The sequence below is a fragment of the Drosophila bipectinata genome, chromosome 2L (assembly GCF_030179905.1).
Source record: "Drosophila bipectinata strain 14024-0381.07 chromosome 2L, DbipHiC1v2, whole genome shotgun sequence".
NCBI classification, from domain to species: domain Eukaryota; kingdom Metazoa; phylum Arthropoda; class Insecta; order Diptera; family Drosophilidae; genus Drosophila; species Drosophila bipectinata.
The window spans coordinates 439,878-459,178 of NC_091736.1; the positions used below are offsets into that span (position 1 = coordinate 439,878).

General features: G+C 50.9%; 1 protein-coding gene across 1 annotated transcript; it reads left to right on the forward strand.

The window, feature by feature from the left end:
- Positions 1–1,391: 1,391 nt before the first annotated feature.
- On the forward strand, positions 1,392–11,739 carry GABA-B-R3 (gamma-aminobutyric acid type B receptor subunit 3). Its single transcript, XM_043212742.2, has 11 exons — positions 1,392–1,441; positions 3,216–4,351; positions 5,060–5,203; positions 5,704–5,979; positions 6,269–6,520; positions 7,150–7,491; positions 7,567–7,868; positions 8,097–8,235; positions 9,065–9,340; positions 9,722–10,040; positions 10,183–11,739. Exons 2-11 carry the CDS (start codon positions 3,734–3,736, stop codon positions 11,466–11,468), a joined length of 3,954 nt encoding a protein of 1,317 aa, XP_043068677.1. The 5' UTR covers positions 1,392–1,441; positions 3,216–3,733; the 3' UTR covers positions 11,469–11,739.
- The last annotated feature ends 7,562 nt before the right edge of the window (positions 11,740–19,301 follow it).

Sequence of the window (19,301 nt, forward strand, 5' to 3'; positions counted from 1 at the left end):
ATGGCGATAATGGCAGTATTTGCCCAGTCACCTGGCTGTTTCCTCTCGAAGAGGAAGTGCTCGAGTTAAGAATGGGTGTCCTAGATACTTCATTTCAGAACTATTTATTGTTGTGCCCGGGAACTCGATTGAATCATTTTTTGCAAATGGATTGACAGGCCGAGAGAAGGAAGTCCTGAGAGGAGGAATAAATAACTATGGGAAATTCACAGAGTCATGAAAAGAAATTATTTGTATACCTCGAAATGAGTAAATTAGAAGCAGTCTATGCTACCATGCAATAAAAAAGAATGGTAAACTATAAAAGATACTAATAAAAGCTTCACTTGGGATAAAAAGTCATTACCATAAAAAAACTCAAGTCCTCTAGCATCGCTTCAACCTTTAATGTGTGTAAATCAAAATGAATTTGTTGCAATTGATGTCGAAGACAAATACAAGACGAGTGCGCTAACCGCAGAAAGGGAGAAGATCCTAGCCTTTTAAATAATGGTTATTGAACCCTAACCTTCCATCATGCCTGAGAGGGAGGCTGAACTTGCGCTACTGCAACATGGAGGCAGAAATTGACTTTCTCCAATCCATTCCTATGCAGGCCCGCTCCAATAAATCCGGCTAGGAACTGGGACTGGGGCCCGGAAAATTAATTACAATTTTTTGAATGGCAAGCGACTGAAAGTGGATGAGGCTGGCGAAAAGGAAATGGATGGGCAGCAGCAATCAAATCAAATTATTTCCCATTGCAGCTCGATGGGCCACCAGCCCGGAGATGGAGAAAGTAAGACCGGGCGTGTTGTGCAGGACGAGGGCGGGAAATCGGAAAAGTTCTACTGCCATCTGGCCCAGAAATGCTTAACATTTCAGTTTCAGGCAGTCTAGGAACTGCCGGCTCAATGCAGCCATAATTAAGAGTGTCCTCGCGCTGTCAGGGCCTCCGCGGCCGGTCCTCGAGACTCCATCCGATTCGGGGAAACGCGAACCGACAGCTGCCAGCGCCACTTCCTTCCCCTAGCCTGTTGTACGTCAGAGATATAAATGAATTTTTCATTAAAACAGTTGCAAATTTTTTAGTTTTACGCTGGGAATTAATTTGCATAATTTAAAGTTAAACTTTCCCTGCGAATTTCAATTGTCGCAGCTTGTTGCTTCTCGCTGGGGTCCCTCCTCTCGCGGCCCACGGGTTTCATGAATGAAGTTTTGGCGCCCTTTTGCGGCGCAGGCGCCCTGCCCTCCTGAGAGCCGGGCTCTCGCGAGGAGCTCGGTTGAAGGCATCTGGTTGAGGCTGCAGCCTCCTCGGAGGATGTCCTTTCAACCGGCTGCTGGGCGATAAAAGCGGCACAGCTTCAACGGCGGCCAACAGTCGGGGTTTGGAGCTCGTCGGCGGCGCGTCCTTTTCGGTGCGAACTTCGGTGCTGCCTCGAAAGTCCCAGGCCAGGCACCTGTGCGGCAAGTCGTGATACGTGATTCGTGCGGCCTAGTGCCCAAGTAAATAAAACAAATTAAATTACGGCCCGAATATGTGTGGCAGGGCCTTTCAAACGCCAATAAATTGTCATTTGTGGGAGGCCAAGTGCAAATCTGTGAGAGCGTGTCGCAATATTTATGAATGCAATTTCCACTGATGGTCGGCCACAATGGCCAGATTGCTTCTGCTTCTGACACACAACTGAAGCTTCAGGATGTTAGATGCTGACCAGTGGACCAGTTGAGTGAGCCCAAGAATCGGATCTGCATTGTCTGTGGCTATCCCAGAGGAAGTCCCCAAAAGCCTTTACCCCACCACTTAGCTTCCCTCCTCCGCCCCCAGCGATGAGTATTGGCTGCATAACAAATCGCATCAGGCATTCTGACATCGCATCTCGGATGGCATCTCTGATTCTCTGAATGGGCAACTAGCACTTGCCACACTCAGCCCCCCTCGCTGGCTAAAAAACTAAAAACTCCACACCCCCGCCAGGGCACAGCTCCACAGCTGCACAGTCCTGCAGCAGCAGTCGTTGTGCAGTTTACACACGACAAGCAGCGAAAACTGGAATCAGAATTACAAATGCAGCCAGCATTTTGCATAATTTATGTCAAGCATGAAAATAACAACTGAAGCGGGCGATGGCCGGGGGCATGCCGAGCGGGGCAGGGCGGGGCGAGGGACCGTCACACACATGGCCATAAATAAGTGCAGGTTTAAAATATGGCAGAATAATAGAAAGGACCAAAGGAGAGCTAGAGCAGTAGCTAAATATTCATATACACAAATAAACATGCACTGCGGAAAAGTCAGATTAGTTTGAAGACTCAGACTGGAGTGGGATGACCATCCAATGGGTTAGGTCTTTAGGAAAAAGGGGGGGCTCTCTACCACATGTAAATAAATCAATAGTTTCGTTTGAAACTTGTTTCGGATTAGTTTCATAATCCCCCAAACACTCTTAGTTTTGGCAACTCTTGCAAGACCAATAGAGTCTGCCACCACTTTCCCCAGTGCAGGTATTCAAATACGAGCTGGATACCCCAGTGTGGGAGTGCAGCATTGTAGTGGTCCAGAGCAAGGGGTTAAATAAAGCAGAAAAGGGGGAGCAAACGTCAACCGAGGACCCTCGCCGGGGGCGGCAGAAGTGAGCCGCGAAGAAGCCAGCCAGAACCCCCTCTGGGCCGCGCCACTGCCTCCTGACCGAGAACAGTGGGCTCGGGGAAAATGGGCCAAAAAGTTATTTTAAGAATCGTGCGACAAGAATGAAGAAAGCCAGAAAGCACGAATAAAGAGAAGAAAGCGTCCATAAAGTGGGTGTGGGTGAGTGGCGCTAGAAAGCGCACTGCGGTGGCTGAGAGGGCTGCGGGGGCTGCGAGGGGGACTGCAAGTCGGTAATCTCGAAACAATTATGCATACGCGCATACAGAGGGAACGCTCACTGAAATCTGTGGCGCGTGAGACTCGACAAAAAGTAGCCCAAAAGCCCGCAATGAAAGCGCAAAATGTTTGGCCATTAGCATAAAAAATAATGGCCAAGTGGCAGCCACACAACAAAGGGGCGGGGGCTTGAATGGGGGGCTGTGAGAGGCGACTGTGGGGGGTCGAGGAGTGTGGGGAAGTGTCCATTTCATCGAAGACTCCATCTTAATCCTTTTCGGCTGCGAAATAGGGCTTTCCTTTCTCTCCCCGCGACACACGCAGAAATCGATTCCCCGCAAGCTTTTAACACGTTCCTTCTTCAAATCAGTTCCATCCTTCGGACCAAAGCAATAGTTTCAAGTTAACAACAAACCCAAAAATACAGAACTCCAGTCAATTGGAAAATAGGACCATCTAAATCGCCTGTGTAACCTAGTGAAGTGCCAAGCCAAGTGTAATTTCTCTCCGTGTGCGCGTCAATCGGCCCGTCGGGAAACCCCAGCACTGCATATTTTTATGACCGCGTACTTGGCCCCAGAATCGGAGGCAGAAGATACAAAATGCGAGCAGAAGTGAGGCCAATAAAAGGGCGATAAAATTGACGCCGATACGAGGCAGGAACCAACAGCCAGCGGTGGCAAGCGGCGGCGGAAGAGAAACGATAAGCGTATCCTGTCGTCAGAGTGCATAAAAAGGCGATATATATTATTCGAGTGTCAGAGCCCACCGAGCCCGTATCCTTGTCCGTGTGTGTGTGTGGATCGCGTGTTGTTGCCGCTGCAGCCTCCGATAGTCCCCGGTTCAAATGCCCTGGTGATTAATGGGCCATTGGCCGTTGCCGACGGGATGCGCATAACTCACCGCAGGACCAGATACGGCCAGTGGCCGGTAGCCGTGGGCCTGGGCCTGTTTCTGGCCCTGGCCTGGGCCACGGCCGCCGCAGCCGGCATGGAGTCGTCGGCCGAGCGACAGGTCCTGGGCTTCGAGGCCATTAAGCCGGGCTCCTCCATTAGCACCAGCACAGAGCCGCCGCAAAAGGCGCTAGGAGGAGCCACCGCCTCCAGCCAGATGTCGCAAGAGTCGTGGAAGGTGCTCTCCCCCCGGTCCGAGTGGAAGTACAAGCGGACGAAAGTGAAGCGCCGCCAGCAGCGCCTCAACTCGTCCAGCAACCTGCCCGGCAGCACCAACGCCTCGCACCACCCCCTGCCGCCCAGCCTGCCCCAGCGGCAGCGCTACCTGAAGGTCAACCAAGTCTTCGAGAGCGAGCGCCGCATGTCACCGGCCGAGGTGCAGCGGAACCACGGCAAAATCGTCCTGCTCGGCCTCTTCGAGCTGTCCACGTCCCGGGGCCCGCGCCCCGACGGACTCAGCGAGCTGGGAGCCGCCACCATGGCCGTGGAGCACATCAACCGCAAACGCCTGCTCCCCGGCTACACCCTGGAGCTGGTCACCAACGACACGCAGGTAAGACTCCCTGGCTTCTTTAGACTCCCTGGCACCAGCTGTATCCTGGCAGGGTCCTCTTCTAGGCGGCTCGTTCCATTAAGAAATTGAATTTTAATTTAGTAGCGCGTGCAACATTAAAACTTAATAAGAAAATCTGCAGCAGGGCCCGAGCGGAGCGGAGAGCAGCTGGGTCCCGCCCCTTAAAGAGGGGCAAGTATGTCGTCAACAGTCGGTCTCCAAGCTTTTATTGCGATGGGTCGTTGGGGACTTTGATGGGGCAAGTAAATGTATCAAAACACTGGCACTGAGAAAAAGTCCACCTACTACCTGAGGATTCTATTCCATCTGCATCACTTTTGACCATTTATTTCCAAGAGTATTGCAGAGATTCTTGTTAAGTTTGTTGCATAATTTAGTTAAAGACTGTAGTCTTTAAAGAGCTCACATGAGGACCTTAAACTCAGTTTCCGACAGACTCTCCTGAGCATATGTCCCAGTGTATGCATATGCCCGCTCCGCCGACGCTGACAGTCATATCTGGAGTCGCATCTCCTCCGGCTGTGTCTCTATCAAAGTCGACATTTTAAAAATGTTTATTGCCCCATCTTGCCGCTTTTTTATGGCAGCGAAACGAGCCAGTGAACAGCGCCGACCCTTGCCCTGCCCCCAGTACTTGCCAGACTTTTCCACCATCATGGTTTTCCCGCTTATCTTTCTGGCATCCAGTGCGATCCTGGAGTGGGCGTGGATCGCTTCTTTCACGCCATCTACACACAGCCCTCGACGCGGATGGTGATGCTCCTAGGATCCGCCTGCTCGGAGGTCACCGAGAGCCTGGCGAAGGTGGTGCCCTATTGGAACATCGTGCAGGTGAGTCATTGGCATCTGAGACTGATTAAAATGCAAATATTCCCCACCCGTGCTTGCGCCCGTACCTGTGCCAGAACCGGGCAATTTCTCAAAAATCTAATCAACTCACGTGCCACGCTCGATTAGCATAAATGCCTGGGAAATGCCATTCCCGATTCCCGGCTCCATCGCCAGAGCTACGACCAGGACCAGGACCAGCATCACCCCATAAACCTTTGAGCCATAAACATTTCCACAGCTCACAAATTATGAGGTCCACAAATTCACTTAAAAGCCTGGCTCTGGATCCGGATTCAGGACCGGGACTCGGGACATTTGCATTTGGCCTTTGATGTTTCATTTAGTCTACGCGTGTGTGAAATGAGCACGGCACGGGGTGGAGCTACGAAGGGGGGCACATGAGGCCGAGACAGATTCTTGGCCGCATGTCTTGCATTTTAAACAACTCCACATGGGCCAGATAGATATGTAAAGAACACACTCTCCTGCGCCCAACTAAGGTCTCCTTCGGCTCGACGTCCCCGGCTCTGAGCGACAGGAGGGAGTTCCCCTACTTCTACAGGACCGTGGCCCCGGATTCCTCGCACAACCCGGCGCGGATTGCTTTCATCAGGAAGTTCGGGTGGGGCACGGTGACCACCTTCTCGCAGAACGAGGAGGTGCACTCGCTGGCGGTGAACAACCTGGTGACGGAGCTGGAGGCGGCCAACATATCCTGCGCCGCCACTATCACCTTTGCCGCCACTGACTTCAAGGAACAGCTGCTGCTGCTCAGGGTGAGTATCCTCCGCATGCCATCCCCAGGGATTCCACTTTGAAAATCTAGAGTTGAGAAAGAGTACTTTTATAAAATTATAATTTTTATAGAGGCTTTGAATTGAAGGGCCTAAGCGCCTTTCCTTCAGATAATTCATTACCGAGCATTCGAATGTTAGCTTTAGTTTCGTAGAAAAATGTTACTTCATTTGTCGGAGAAAAGCTCCGGGCGGAGGCCGATAGAAGGGCGGGTAGGCTAATCGAAGGATGACAAATGACAAATGGGCAATGGTCCTTATTTCGCCACAGGAGACAGACACGCGCATCATCATCGGCAGCTTCTCGCAGGAGCTGGCCCCCCAGATCCTGTGCGAGGCCTACAGGCTGCGGATGTTCGGCGCCGACTACGCCTGGATCCTGCACGAGAGCATGGGCGCGCCCTGGTGGCCGGACCAGCGCACCGCCTGCTCCAACCACGAGCTGCAGCTGGCCGTCGAGAACCTCATCGTGGTGTCCACGCACAACAGCATCGTTGGGAACAACGTCAGCTACAGCGGACTGGTGAGTACAGCGATGGTCATTCCCAGGGCCTCGCAATATTTCATTCTCGCTTGGATTCCTCACTTGGAATGGGGGATGTACAAATAGGACTATAATTCTTTTAATGAAGCAGAAGCCTAACCATCCAAATAGGTGATATATTTTACAAACAATTCCGAAAATATTGGATGTACTTTACAAAAATTACATTATTTCTTGGAGTCAGCTTTGTTGGAAACAAGATGGAACAATTTCAAGACCAATCCCACTTCTGAAATCCAATTCCTTTTCTCTCTCTGTGGATTGGCGTATTCTTATCCCCATTCCGTCAAGTCCGTCCTGTCCTGCCGCGTCCACAATGAAATGATTTATTTGATTAGACAATCCCGAGGCTGCGATTGCGTTTGCGATGGCGATGGCCCCGAAGATGGTGGTGGTGATGGTGATTGCCAAGTGGGGCGCGTAAGTCCTGCCTGTCATCGCATTCGCATTCCCCGCCACAGACGCGTTTTTATGACTCTTTTAGTGGCGGTCGTGAAATCCCGGCCAGGGGAAGGCCGGGCAGGGCAGGCTGTCGGGATAGGCAATCTCATTACTGGCGGCATTCCTGCGGCATTCGTGGTCTGCTTAATCGCCTTTCCACTTGGCAGAACAATCACATGTTCAACTCGCAGCTGCGGAAACAGTTCGCCCAGTTCCACGGGCAGGGCGCTGCCAAGACCACAACGGCGCAATCGGATTCGGGACGCCGCCGACGCAGGCGGGGGGCGAGCGGCAGCGGTGGAGGCCACCTCTTCCCGGAGGCGATCTCCCAGTACGCCCCGCAGACCTACGACGCGGTCTGGGCCATTGCCCTGGCCCTGCGAGCCGCCGAGGAGCACTGGCGGCGCAACGAGGAACAGTCGAAGCTGGATGGATTCGACTACACGCGCAGCGACATGGCGTGGGAGTTCCTGCAGCAGCTGGGCAAGCTGCACTTCCTGGGAGTCTCCGTGAGTAGCTGAACCAGTCCTGCTAACTTTCAGTCGTTTACCTTGAAAACTCTGCTTTAAACTACCTATCCACAGGGACCTGTTTCCTTCAGCGGGCCCGACCGCGTCGGCACCACAGCCTTCTACCAAATCCAGCGCGGCATGCTCGAGCCCGTGGCCCTCTACTATCCGGCCACCGACGCCCTGGACTTCCGGTGTCCCCGCTGCCGGCCGGTGAAGTGGCACAGCGGCCAGGTGCCCATCGCGAAGCGGGTGTTCAAGCTGCGGGTGGCCACCATCGCCCCCCTGGCCTTCTACACCGTCGCCACGCTCTCCAGCGTGGGAATAGCCTTGGCCATAGCCTTCCTGGCCTTCAACCTCCACTTCCGCAAGCTCAAGTAAGTTTTTCCCTCAATTATGGCATGAGAGCGCTATTGTATTACTGTTAATTGGTTTGGAACATAGTTCCCAACACCTTGCAACTCAGAGCCATTATGGGTCCTTGCAACCCTCTTACAGCGTCCATAAATCAAAAGCCACTCTAACCGAAACAATCGATTGCTTATGACTTTCCCGAAATCCAACACCTACATCCCCCTGAACCTACCTCGCTTCCCACTCCACAGGGCAATTAAACTTTCCAGCCCCAAGCTGAGCAACATCACCGCAGTGGGCTGCATCTTCGTGTACGCCACCGTCATCCTGCTGGGCCTGGACCACTCGACGCTGCCCTCGGCGGAGGACTCCTTTGCCACAGTCTGCACGGTGAGTTATCCTGCTCGGGCGTGGGCTGGGCTGGGTGCCCGTTTTCGTTTCTTTGTTTGAGTTGGCGGGTTTCTGGGCTTCTCGTGTGTAAGCAAGCGTGGTGGGTCCTCATCAAATATGACTTTCAGTTTCTGGCTGGCAACTTTGGCGTCGCGCTCATGTGTTTTGTTATTTACACAGCAAGAAAAAACTAGACTTTCAAGAATTATTATTGCTATTTTCTTAATAATGTCTAGAATCCAAAGTTCAACAAGTAGAACGAGGCAAGTCCAATTTGGAGTCTGTATCTGTTTCGGGATAGTTCCCGCCTTTGTCTCGCGGTGTTTTGCGGCTCTGCAGCTACTGCGGAGTATAAAAAGCCTTCGGATATTGCCAAAAATTCGCAGCTCTTCCAGCTAGGAGCGAAGCTGATTTTGACGAGCTTTCCATTCAGATCCGCAGTCCCCGCAGCCTCAACGCCACTCGAAACGCCACTCCAGGGAAATTTGCTGGTCGCTGTTGTTTCTGTTTCTGTTTCGTTTTCTGTTTCTGTACCCACATTCTGGCCAGGCCCGGAGTGCTCCTCCTTTCCAGCTCCCTGTTTGCTTTTGATATTGTTGTTAAGACCCTCGTGTTAGTCCGCATTTGCTTGGCCGCAGGGGGCGGCGGGCAAATACAAACACATGACACGGAAATTTACAACATTTGTGATACTCGTATTTGCATAAATTCGAAACAAGGGCAGGAGCCAGCCAGAAAGTCAGGTTGTGGTCTCTGTTTGGAGATGCTTTGAGGGGACTTTTCCAAAGCGATTGGGGCTTCAGCTTAACCTTCTTTTCCCATCCTGCAGGCTCGGGTCTATCTGCTCTCGGCCGGGTTCTCGCTCGCCTTCGGATCGATGTTCGCCAAGACCTACAGAGTCCACCGGATCTTCACGCGCACCGGCAGCGTCTTCAAGGACAAGATGCTGCAGGACATCCAGCTAATCCTGCTCGTGTGCGGACTGCTGCTGGTGGACGCCCTGCTGGTCACCCTGTGGGTGGTCGCCGACCCCATGGAGCGGCACCTGCAGAACCTGACGCTCGAGATCAGCTCCATCGACCGGAGTGTCGTCTACCAGCCCCAGGTAATTACTGCTCATGCATCTTTGATTGAACTCTTACACCGCAGGACTGGCCAAAGACCTTTAGGCGAAAAAGAAACACCTTTGGGTGTCAAACTGTGACTACCTCACGCCCTGGAAGCTTTAATTATTCAACGTTATTAGTCTTTAAAGCTGCACTTCCAATATTGGCCAAACTTGTTTGCGAGCCAATTATTTACTCAATTAAATCAGATTTTATTGCAGAGCTTTATTTAAACGGGCGGGCATTATTCATGAAGTGCTGTCGCGCGGTTGTGTAAAGTGGCCATTAAAACACAATAATTGCCTGGAAAGCTATCTCCCGCCAAAGAATGAACACACTTTCACTGGCCACCATTTCCGCTTCACTGTTTTCCGTTCCAGGTCGAGGTCTGTCGATCGCAGCACACACAAACGTGGCTCAGTGTCCTGTACGCCTACAAGGGGCTCCTGCTGGTGGTAGGCGTGTACATGGCCTGGGAGACGCGGCACGTCAAGATTCCCGCCCTGAACGACTCCCAGTACATCGGCCTCTCCGTCTACAGCGTGGTCATCACCAGTGCCATTGTGGTCGTTCTGGCCAACCTCATCTCCGAGCGGGTAACGCTGGCCTTCATCACCATAACCGCTCTGATCCTCACCAGCACCACCGCCACCCTCTGCCTGACCTTCATACCCAAGCTGCATGACATATGGGCCAGAAGTAAGTTCCTTCCTCTAGAAGCCTTCATACCCGAGCTTCTCAAAGAGCTCTCTGAAAACTAGTCCCTAATACTATCCTGCAGTTGTCTTCGTAGCTACATCAATATTTCTTTCCCTTAAATACCACCTTACTTCCCTTTCAGATGACATTATAGACCCGGTGATACATAGCATGGGTCTCAAAATGGAATGCAACACCAGGCGATTCGTGGTGGACGACCGCCGGGAGCTGCAGTACCGCGTGGAGGTGCAGAACAGAGTCTACAAGAAGGAGATACAGGCGCTGGACGCGGAGATCCGCAAGCTGGAGCGGCTGCTGGAGTCGGGCCTCGCAGTGGGCACAACCACCTCCACGACGACCTCATCCTCCACCTCGCTGCTCATGGGAGGCGCCCACCTAAAGCCGGAGGTGACGGTGACGAGCGGCATCCATCAGCCCCCCTCTGCCGGTAAATCCAGGACACCCAGCATTTCGGGGATACTGCCCAACCTACTGCTCTCCGTGCTGCCGCCGGTGATTCCGCGGGCGAGTTGGCCCTCTGCGGAGTACATGCAGATCCCGATGCGCCGGTCCGTGACGTTTGCCTCGCAGCCCCAGTTGGAGGAGGCCTGCCTTCCCACACAGGACCTCATCAACTTGCGCCTGGCCCACCAGCAGGCCACCGAGGCCAAGACGGGGCTCATCAACCGGCTGCGGGGGATCTTCTCGAGGACCACGTCGAGCACCAAGGGCTCAACGGCCAGCCTGGCCGATCAGAAGGGTCTCAAGGCGGCCTTCAAGTCGCACATGGGGCTGTTCACGCGGCTCATCCCCTCCTCCCAGACCGCGTCCTGCAACGCCATCTACAACAGTCCCGGTCTAGGGGCCCCTGCGGAGGGTAGCACGGCAGTAGCCTCTGTGGAAACCCACTCCAACGGCCACCACCTGAAGCCCATCCACCGAGGCTCGCTCACCAAGAGCGGCACCCACCTGGATCGCCTCACCAAGGACCCCAACTTCCTGCCCATACCCACCATTTCGGGGCAGGAGCTGGCAGATCAGCAGCAGCTGGGCGGGAAGTATGTGAAGCTTCTGGAGACCAAGGTCAACTTTCAGCTTCCCAGCAACCGGCGCTCCTCGGTGGTGCAGCCCTCGCCCAGCTTGAGGGAGCGGGTCCGGGGCTCGCCCCGCTTCCCCCACCGCATCCTCCCGCCGACGTGCAGCCTCAGTGCCCTCGCAGAGTCCGAAGACCGCCCGAACGAGGGCGCCGCCAACAGCGGCAGCTGCAAGTCCATACCGCGCATCTCCCTGCAACAAGCCACCTGCGGGGGGACCTGGAAGTCCATGGAGACGGCGGCCAAGTCCAGGCTTTCTCTGGGGGACTCCCAGGAAGAGGACCCCCAGCCACCGCCCGCTCGCGCTGACCCGCCATTGAATGGCCTGGATTAGGCTAGAACCCCTCCCCAGTCCTCGTCAATTAGAGCGAAACACCAAGCAATTATTTATCATGACACGCGCCCTTCCCCCAGTTCCTCCCCCAATCTCCCCAATCTAAATAGCGAATCTCCCCGAGAAAGCGCGTGTGCAACTGACCAATCATCAGCTTAAAGCAATCAAACGCATTAGGGTAATATGCTAGATAAGTCACGATAGGAGAGTCCCGTGGGACAGTTCTCAACTATCCCATAGTTAGCCGTCTTTCCGAACCACGCAGAAGGAGTAGTCCGAGGACTACACTTTATCGGGTCTCATCTTAGGTAAGATTCCAGTGCTTGCATTACTTGAGTAGAGTTAGGAAACTAGATCTCCAGTCGATTTTACGGGAAGGACAGACCTCTCAGAATTCGTTGCCAAAGGTATGAAAGTCCAGGGGTTTTCCATTTTTATCCTTATGAAACAGGACTAATAAGATACACTTTTCTTTAAATACGCTAACCTTACAAATTTTGATTTTATTCAAGGCTTACTTATATATTTGTTTAAGCTAAGTTAATTATTTCAGTAGAGTATTTTATTATTATTCATTACTATTATTATTATTTACATTTTTAATCTATCATCTAATTTAAATCAAATTATTATTTATTTTTTTCTTTTTATTTCAGAAAACATTCTTTCAAGGTGGTATGTATCTCTGCGCTTATAATTTGTTCCTCTTAAAGTAGGATAAGTCAGTAATTTGGTTTGAAATGTGGTTCACCCTGGGGGAGCCCAGAGGACCCTTACGCAGTACTGTAGTATTATAGATGGGCTAGCTTTGGTTCCTCCCGCGAGCTGTGATTGACCGCCGCGGTGGCCCGATCTTCCACCTTTCGCCTCCTAGGCTAAGTAGCTAAATAGTTGTTTGTTTTCTCGTTGTTGTGCCGCCGCAGGGGCAGTCGTTCGCGTCCGCGGCGTTCTACAGTGTATCCAGTGAGCAATACTAAGTATCGTACTTAAAGTTTAGAGCCCAGAGCCCGAGTAGTCTAGGGGTAGCAGTCAATATGATTAATTATCACGCAGACCATAAGTCATGTAGGAGTCCAGAGAGATGTTAGGGCGAAAGCCATCACTGAGAGCTGCCCGACTAAGCCGTAAGTTTAGCATTGTAGTCCGATTCGGTTCCAGACCCCACCATCTCCATCTCCACCTCCACAGTCCACACTCTATCGGATAACTTGAATAAACAGAAAAGTCTAAGCAGAAATGCCAAGCCAGAATAATGATTAATTAATTAAACTTGTTTTATTGAGTGCCACCGCCTGGGGACGAAGACCAACGACCACGGATTCAGTCCCACCCCAGATGCAGATACAAATGTCGGCCAGGCCAAGAGAAATGACTTTCCATAGAGCCGTGAAATGAGTTGCCCGAAAGCGATTCCTGCACAAAGGCCACCGAAACTAATAGAGTTCGGTGATTAAGTTGACGCTGCAATTTGTTACCATAAATAAATAAATAAATCGGATGACCGAAAGCGGCGGGCGGTCGACCCGACCTGAGCTCCTGCGAGCTCCGCTTCTTTATCCAGCGCTCTCGTCCTGTGAATCCTCGTGGGTTTGTTGGCGTGTGAATTTATCTTTATGCTCGTAAAACGTAAAACAAAAGCACATGAAACGGAATCGGCCAAATAAACAGTGACGACAACCTCTACCAAGTACGGTGGGTATGTGAGCCAACAGTGCACTGGAAGAAAAGTTCGGGGAGAGACCAGGTCGAGAGGATGATTTTTATTTATTTTCTCCAAGTGGAGTTCGAAATCAGAGGGGCTAGATGCGGTGGCGACACTCTCAGCCGAACGAATGAATGCGCCAACATTTTTCATGGCTCCATTTGGCGGATCGCCCTCCGACCTCCGCCCCTCCTTCCTCCTCCAGACTGACGCATCAGGATTTATCCCGACGCACTTTGTTGCCACTTGGCTCGCAGTCGGAGGTCGCTGGCGCGAGGGTCGTAGCTCGGAGGTCATGCTCCGCTTCCGCCCAATAAAACGGACCTGCCTGTCTTTACTTTTGCTTTATTACAGTTGAAGTACCTAGCCCGACGGCTGTCACAGCGCCGAAATGTTTATTTATTGCACATATTTGCCCCAGATGTCGTCCTGCTCCTCCGGAATGCTGTTCTTACAGCTGCCGACATTTTGTGGCGTCGCCAAAGTTGCGCAAATATTAATTTTAATCAAGCTAATTAATATGGTCAAGTCGGATTCTGGAGGAAAAAGGGAAAACAACAAGAAAGGAAAGACTTAGGGAGTGGCCGAAGTTTATTTACCCTCTGTCAAATAGTACTTAATTTTTTGGATAGACGACTCAAAAATATCTTGTTTCTTAAATGTTGAATTTATTGGTGAATTTATGGGGAGGGCCCATAGGTCCAAAGCGATGTCTATATTTTCGTCAGTTTTCATCCGATCCTTGAGCGGAATACCTTAAACGATTTCTATATCGATTCCCCACCAATCTGCATCAAAACCCCAAGGCAAAAATATTTTCAGATTTTTCGTCAATTTTTCCATGAAGACTCCCATGAAAACTGGGGAATGTATGGGGAGTACCCCTATGAGCCACTGCGAAGTCCATATCTTTGCCAGTTTTCGTCCAATCCTTGAGCGGAATACCTTAAACGATTTCTAGATCGATTCTCCACCAAACTGCATCAAAATCCCAAGGCAAAAATATTTTCAGATTTTTTGTCAATTTTTCCATGAAGACTCCCATGAAAACTGGGGAATGTATGGGGAGTACCCCTATGGGCCACTGCGAAGTCCATATCTTTGCCAGTTTTCGTCCGATCCTTGAGAGGACTATCTTAAACGATTTCTAGATCGATTCTCCACCAAACTGCATCAAAACCAGAATGCAAAAATATTTTCCGATTTTTTGTCAATTTTTCCATGGAGACACCCATGAAAACTGGGGAATGTATGGGGAGTACCCCTATGGGCCACTGCGATGTCCATATCTTTGCCAGTTTTCGTCCGATCCTTGAGAGGACTATCTTAAACGATTTCTAGATCGATTCTCCACCAAACTGCATCAAAACCAGAATGCAAAAATATTTTCCGATTTTTTGTCAATTTTTCCATGGAGACACCCATGAAAACTGGGGAATGTATGGGGAGTACCCCTATGGGCCACTGCGATGTCCATATCTTTGACAGTTTTCGTCCGATCCTTGAGCGGAATACCTTAAACGATTTCTAGATCGATTCTCCAACAAACTGAATCAAAACCAGAATGCAAAAATATTTTCCGATTTTTTGTCAATTTTTCCATGAAAACTGGGGAATGTATGGGGAGGACCCATATGGTCCAAAGCGATGTCTATATTTTTGTCAGTTTTCGTCCGATCCTTGAGCGGAATACCTTAAACGATTTATGGATCGATTCTCCACCAATCTGCATCAAAACCCCAAGGCAAAAATATTTTCAGATTTTTTGTCAATTTTTCCATGGAGACACCCATGAAAACTGGGGAATGTATTGGGAGTACCCCTATGGGCCACTGCGAAGTCCATATCTTTGCCAGTTTTCGTCCGATCCTTGAGCGGAATACCTTAAACGATTTCTAGATCGATTCTCCAACAAACTGCATCAAAACCAGAATGCAAAAATATTTTCCGATTTTTTGTCAATTTTTCCATGAAAACTGGGGAATGTATGGGGAGGACCCATATGGTCCAAAGCGATGTCTATATTTTTGTCAGTTTTCATCCGATCCTTGAGCGGAATACCTTAAACGATTTATGGATTAATTCTCTACCAAACTGCATTAAAACCCAGAAGCAAAAATATTTTTCGATTTTGTTCCATTTTTTGTGGGGAGACTAAATATTTTATTATAATTTTCAGTATTTAATTTGCTCCGAGTTCTTCAAGACCTCACCCTTATCCCAAGACCCCTACAAAGCCCCTTTAAACCACTGGGGCTCTGCGCCCGGTAATGTTCTTGCGGCATTGACAAATGGGCAGCTGGGTCAGCTGGGTCAACAGGTTAGACCCAGTTTTTCGCACAAAAAGGCCGCCACCTTTTGTTTCCACGACAGATGGGTCTCTTTGGTGGCCATGCGGTCGCTTCATTAAAGGCCTGCCCCGGGCCTGGTCCGCGTCCGTCCCGGTCTGGGTACAAAACCCACTTAATTAGCACCCGCTCAAAAGGCAATTTACGCATATGCCAAAGTGCATTAAGTGGCAGAGCTGTACTGATGCCTCTGCGGAGGGTGTCCCTGCGGAGCCGCACGCGCCAATTCCCGCTAATTATTCAGGATTATCATCGGGGGCCTGCTCCAGTACTCATATACTCATACATGTGTAAGTGGCTGCCAGAAGGGCTCGAGGGTCTTCGGCGTGGGGGTCCCAGAAGGAGGGGTCTCCCTCCATGCTGCACTTTATTTACCTTTTGGCGGAAAGTGCCCAAGCTACGCGCCCGCCACAGTCTTCTGTCTGCTGGAGGGAGTTGCAAGGAGGAGGAGGCACATAAAGCGACACTAAGTTATTTTCAATCAATAAAAACAACATAAACAAAGAACAAGCCGTAAAAAATACACCCACGTGGGCCACACACTCCTCCGTCTCTGCCGGGAGCAGGGAAATGAAAGGAAACCACTCTGCTCCCAATTTGCCAATAAATTTGCCTTCATGCACTGCCTGTAATTCAAGAGGAGCGAGTGAGCTGAAACGGCTCCACGCAACAGGGGAATTGAGGGGCGTCGTGGGGCAGGCCGGGGCAGCGGAGCGTGAGGCACGCCGAATTGTGAAGATGTTGGCCAAAAAGTTTTCCCGCCTGCGCTTTCGCTCCTCCGACTTTTCTTTCTGGCTCGTGACCGTGAATGCGCTGTCATAGCGGGAGATGACAAAATATGTCCTCCTTCTTAAAGGTCCTCCAGGTCCCTCCCTCCCCGTGTTTAATCAGCCATAAAAATATTCACGTTAAACATTTTCCGCGCTGATGACTATTTGCGCTTTTAATTGACAGGCCAGACCCCGGGGGATAAGTGCGCTGGTGGGGTTTAAGACAATCGGATCATGAAAGTGCACAAACAAATGGAAGAGCTTTAAATATATGGATACCATCCATACTTTAAGATTTCGTCACTGTTGTCCTATGCTTTAATTTCCACTTTCGTCACCTTTCTTTTAAGTCGAAAACCAGACAGAGAGGTGGCGGGCCATAAGCGCTCTAATTGGTTATCCTTCGGGGCTTGGCGGCGAAGGCATCACGCCCCACTGGCAGGAGGTAAGTCGAAAATGGGAAATGACTACCGGAAAACGGATTTTTAGGCGAGTGAGCGCCTGATTGAAAATGTTCTAGTGGGAAGGGTCCTTCTTGGCTCATGCAAATCCTGTCAGCCTCAAATCAGAGTCTGAATCCGAGTCGAGTGGCTGAGCAGTTGCCATTCCAGTCATGATTGCAATTTATTATAAGCGAGCTGTAAACAAATGCAACAATTCTGCGGGGTGGGTGTGGGGGGCAGATCCTTCGAAGAAGTTATTGTCGCGACAACTGGGAAAGACAGGAAGCAGCTGCCGGGATATGAGTGTGGATGTGGAGCTGGCAAGGACGTGGGAGGTGGATGAGGACGAGGATGCACTCACTTGTTCAGTTACCATGGGAAATTACGCGAGTGGAATGCCAGCTCGCACACACATGCCAGCGAAATAACATAATGTTGTTGACACACTCCTCGCACACACACACACACACACACACGCGTGCCCAATGAGGGAGCCAACTAGAAGCGGAAACGGAAGTAGCAACATGGCGACAGACGAGTGGGAGAAGTCGGGGCTGCCAACTGATTGCTAGAGATGGCAGGCTTGGAAAAGGGGGTAGGAATATGGAATAGGGGACTATGGGACACCCAAGATGCTAGCTCCCCTACAGTGGTCTACCATTATCATAAACGAAGGGCGAAATTTTGGATGCCACATTGTTCTCGACTATATCTTATATCGTGAGAGCACCTGCCTCCAAAACAAGCACCCGGCATGGGGAGGATGCCGCAGTCCTGGCAGCAGAATGATTAATTTCAACAAGCTGCCACAAACTGTTGATGGAGCAGCCAGCAGAACTTGGTCGGGGGGGTGGGCTGGTGTTACAACTGTCGTACGTGTCTAAGCTCCAGTTTATGGAGTGTGTGTGTGCGAGGCAAATGCAAACGGCGGAGGCACTGCCTTCGAGACAGGACCAAGACAAGAGCGTTGATTTTGCGCTCGGGAATGTAATGAACCACAAAATAACAGAAAATCAAGGATGTGCTCGGAATCAGACAAGTATGCGCGATATTCCAGTTTCCTCTAGTCCGATCGCAGTTCGATTAGCCTCCCCGCCAGCCACCCGCCACTTGATTAGGTATTCGGGAGGACTCTGGGAGGACATTCCCTTTAAGCTAGGAGTCCTGCAGAACGCCATACATATCTGAAGTCCAATCTGTTGCGAACGAGTCCTGCGAAGTGTAACAGAACTCGATTGGAATTTCCATTAAAAAGGATGCGGACGACCCGGCAGGACGACCGAAAAAAAGGGCCAAGTGCTAACTGGCCGACAGGACACATCAAATAACCCTGCCTGCCGGCCAGCCGGTTGGTTGCATATTTCTTATGGCATATGATATCCGTGCCACATGCCCCATGCCTCATGGCCCATTCCCCTTAGGCTAGACTCGTTGCTGTGTTTGATTTGCGGTTGTGCATCCATTCCACTGCAAATGAAGCAAACGAGCCGTGCGGTCACTGGGTGTCGCCCCAGTCCGAGTCCTCCACCGCATTGTTTGGGCCGCCTCTCGCAGCTTCTGAGTGGGAAGGCTGTGCCAGGATGTGGCCGGAAGCTGCGACAGATCGCTCTGTTGGCTCGTTCATACTGGCGGACATTAAAGCGCCTTTTGGCCATTAATTTGGGCAGCCGCTGGAATTTTAATTAGACCAGACAGGGGGAGGCGGGGGGGCTCTAAGCCAAGGCGTCAAAATCAGCGACAAACTCTCGCCGGGCTCGCCTCATTAAACTTTTCGGGAGAACAAGTGGCTTTTCGAGTGCCAACTTGACACTCGACCCCTCGCCCCTCCCCCGCCCAGTCACACGCACCTGCAACATGCATGCCTGTCTGCTGCAAGCGCAGCTTCTTGCCTTCCTGCCACCTGCAGCGCAGTGACTTGATAAATATTTCCATTGGCATCAACATGGCCAACAACAAAGGAGGCGCGTGGCAAGGGGCGTGGCAAAGGGCAAAAGTATGTAAGTTTTAATTATACGTCACGGCTCACAACTTTGGCCAGAGATGCGCATTCCTCTCAAAGGCCGGGTCCTCTTAATACGCTCTTTGAGGAAACTTTCAAATCTTCAGAATATTCTGATTTATTTTCATATTTCTCCATTTTTGGTTTTCATTAAAAAATAGTAATTGTCGAAAACAAAAGCTCATCTCTGGCTGGGAATGAAACTTTAATCAAAACTTGCGCTCTTCCAATTCCGCGACAAGAAGTTAGTCCAAGTACACGTGCACCCCCTTCCCCCCCCACCTCATCAGCGCCATGGCCACAGTTCGCCTCTAATTAAGCGATGCGCACTCTCTTAAGCTGGCACGGGGGATAGCAGATGCAATGCATCATTAATGCACACTCACACATGTATGGATGAACGTATGTGTGTGTTCATTATCAAACGTTTACAAGGGAACCTGAATCTGTGCACTGGAAACAAGAGCCACTCTTTCTGTTTTCCATTAATTGTCTTGTAAAGTACATCCCGAAAAAATGACGCTCTTTGCTGTGATCTCTTCCCAAAACATGGCGGCTCTCTGCCCTTGAC

Coding starts and splice junctions, on each gene's coding strand:
- GABA-B-R3 (XM_043212742.2), top strand. CDS start 3,734: ATGCGCATAACTCACCGCAGGACCAGATACGGCCAGTGGCCGGTAGCC. Junction 9,341..9,721: donor GTGTCGTCTACCAGCCCCAG/GTAATTACTGCT, acceptor TTTCCGTTCCAG/GTCGAGGTCTGTCGATCGCA. Junction 10,041..10,182: donor GCATGACATATGGGCCAGAA/GTAAGTTCCTTC, acceptor CTTCCCTTTCAG/ATGACATTATAGACCCGGTG.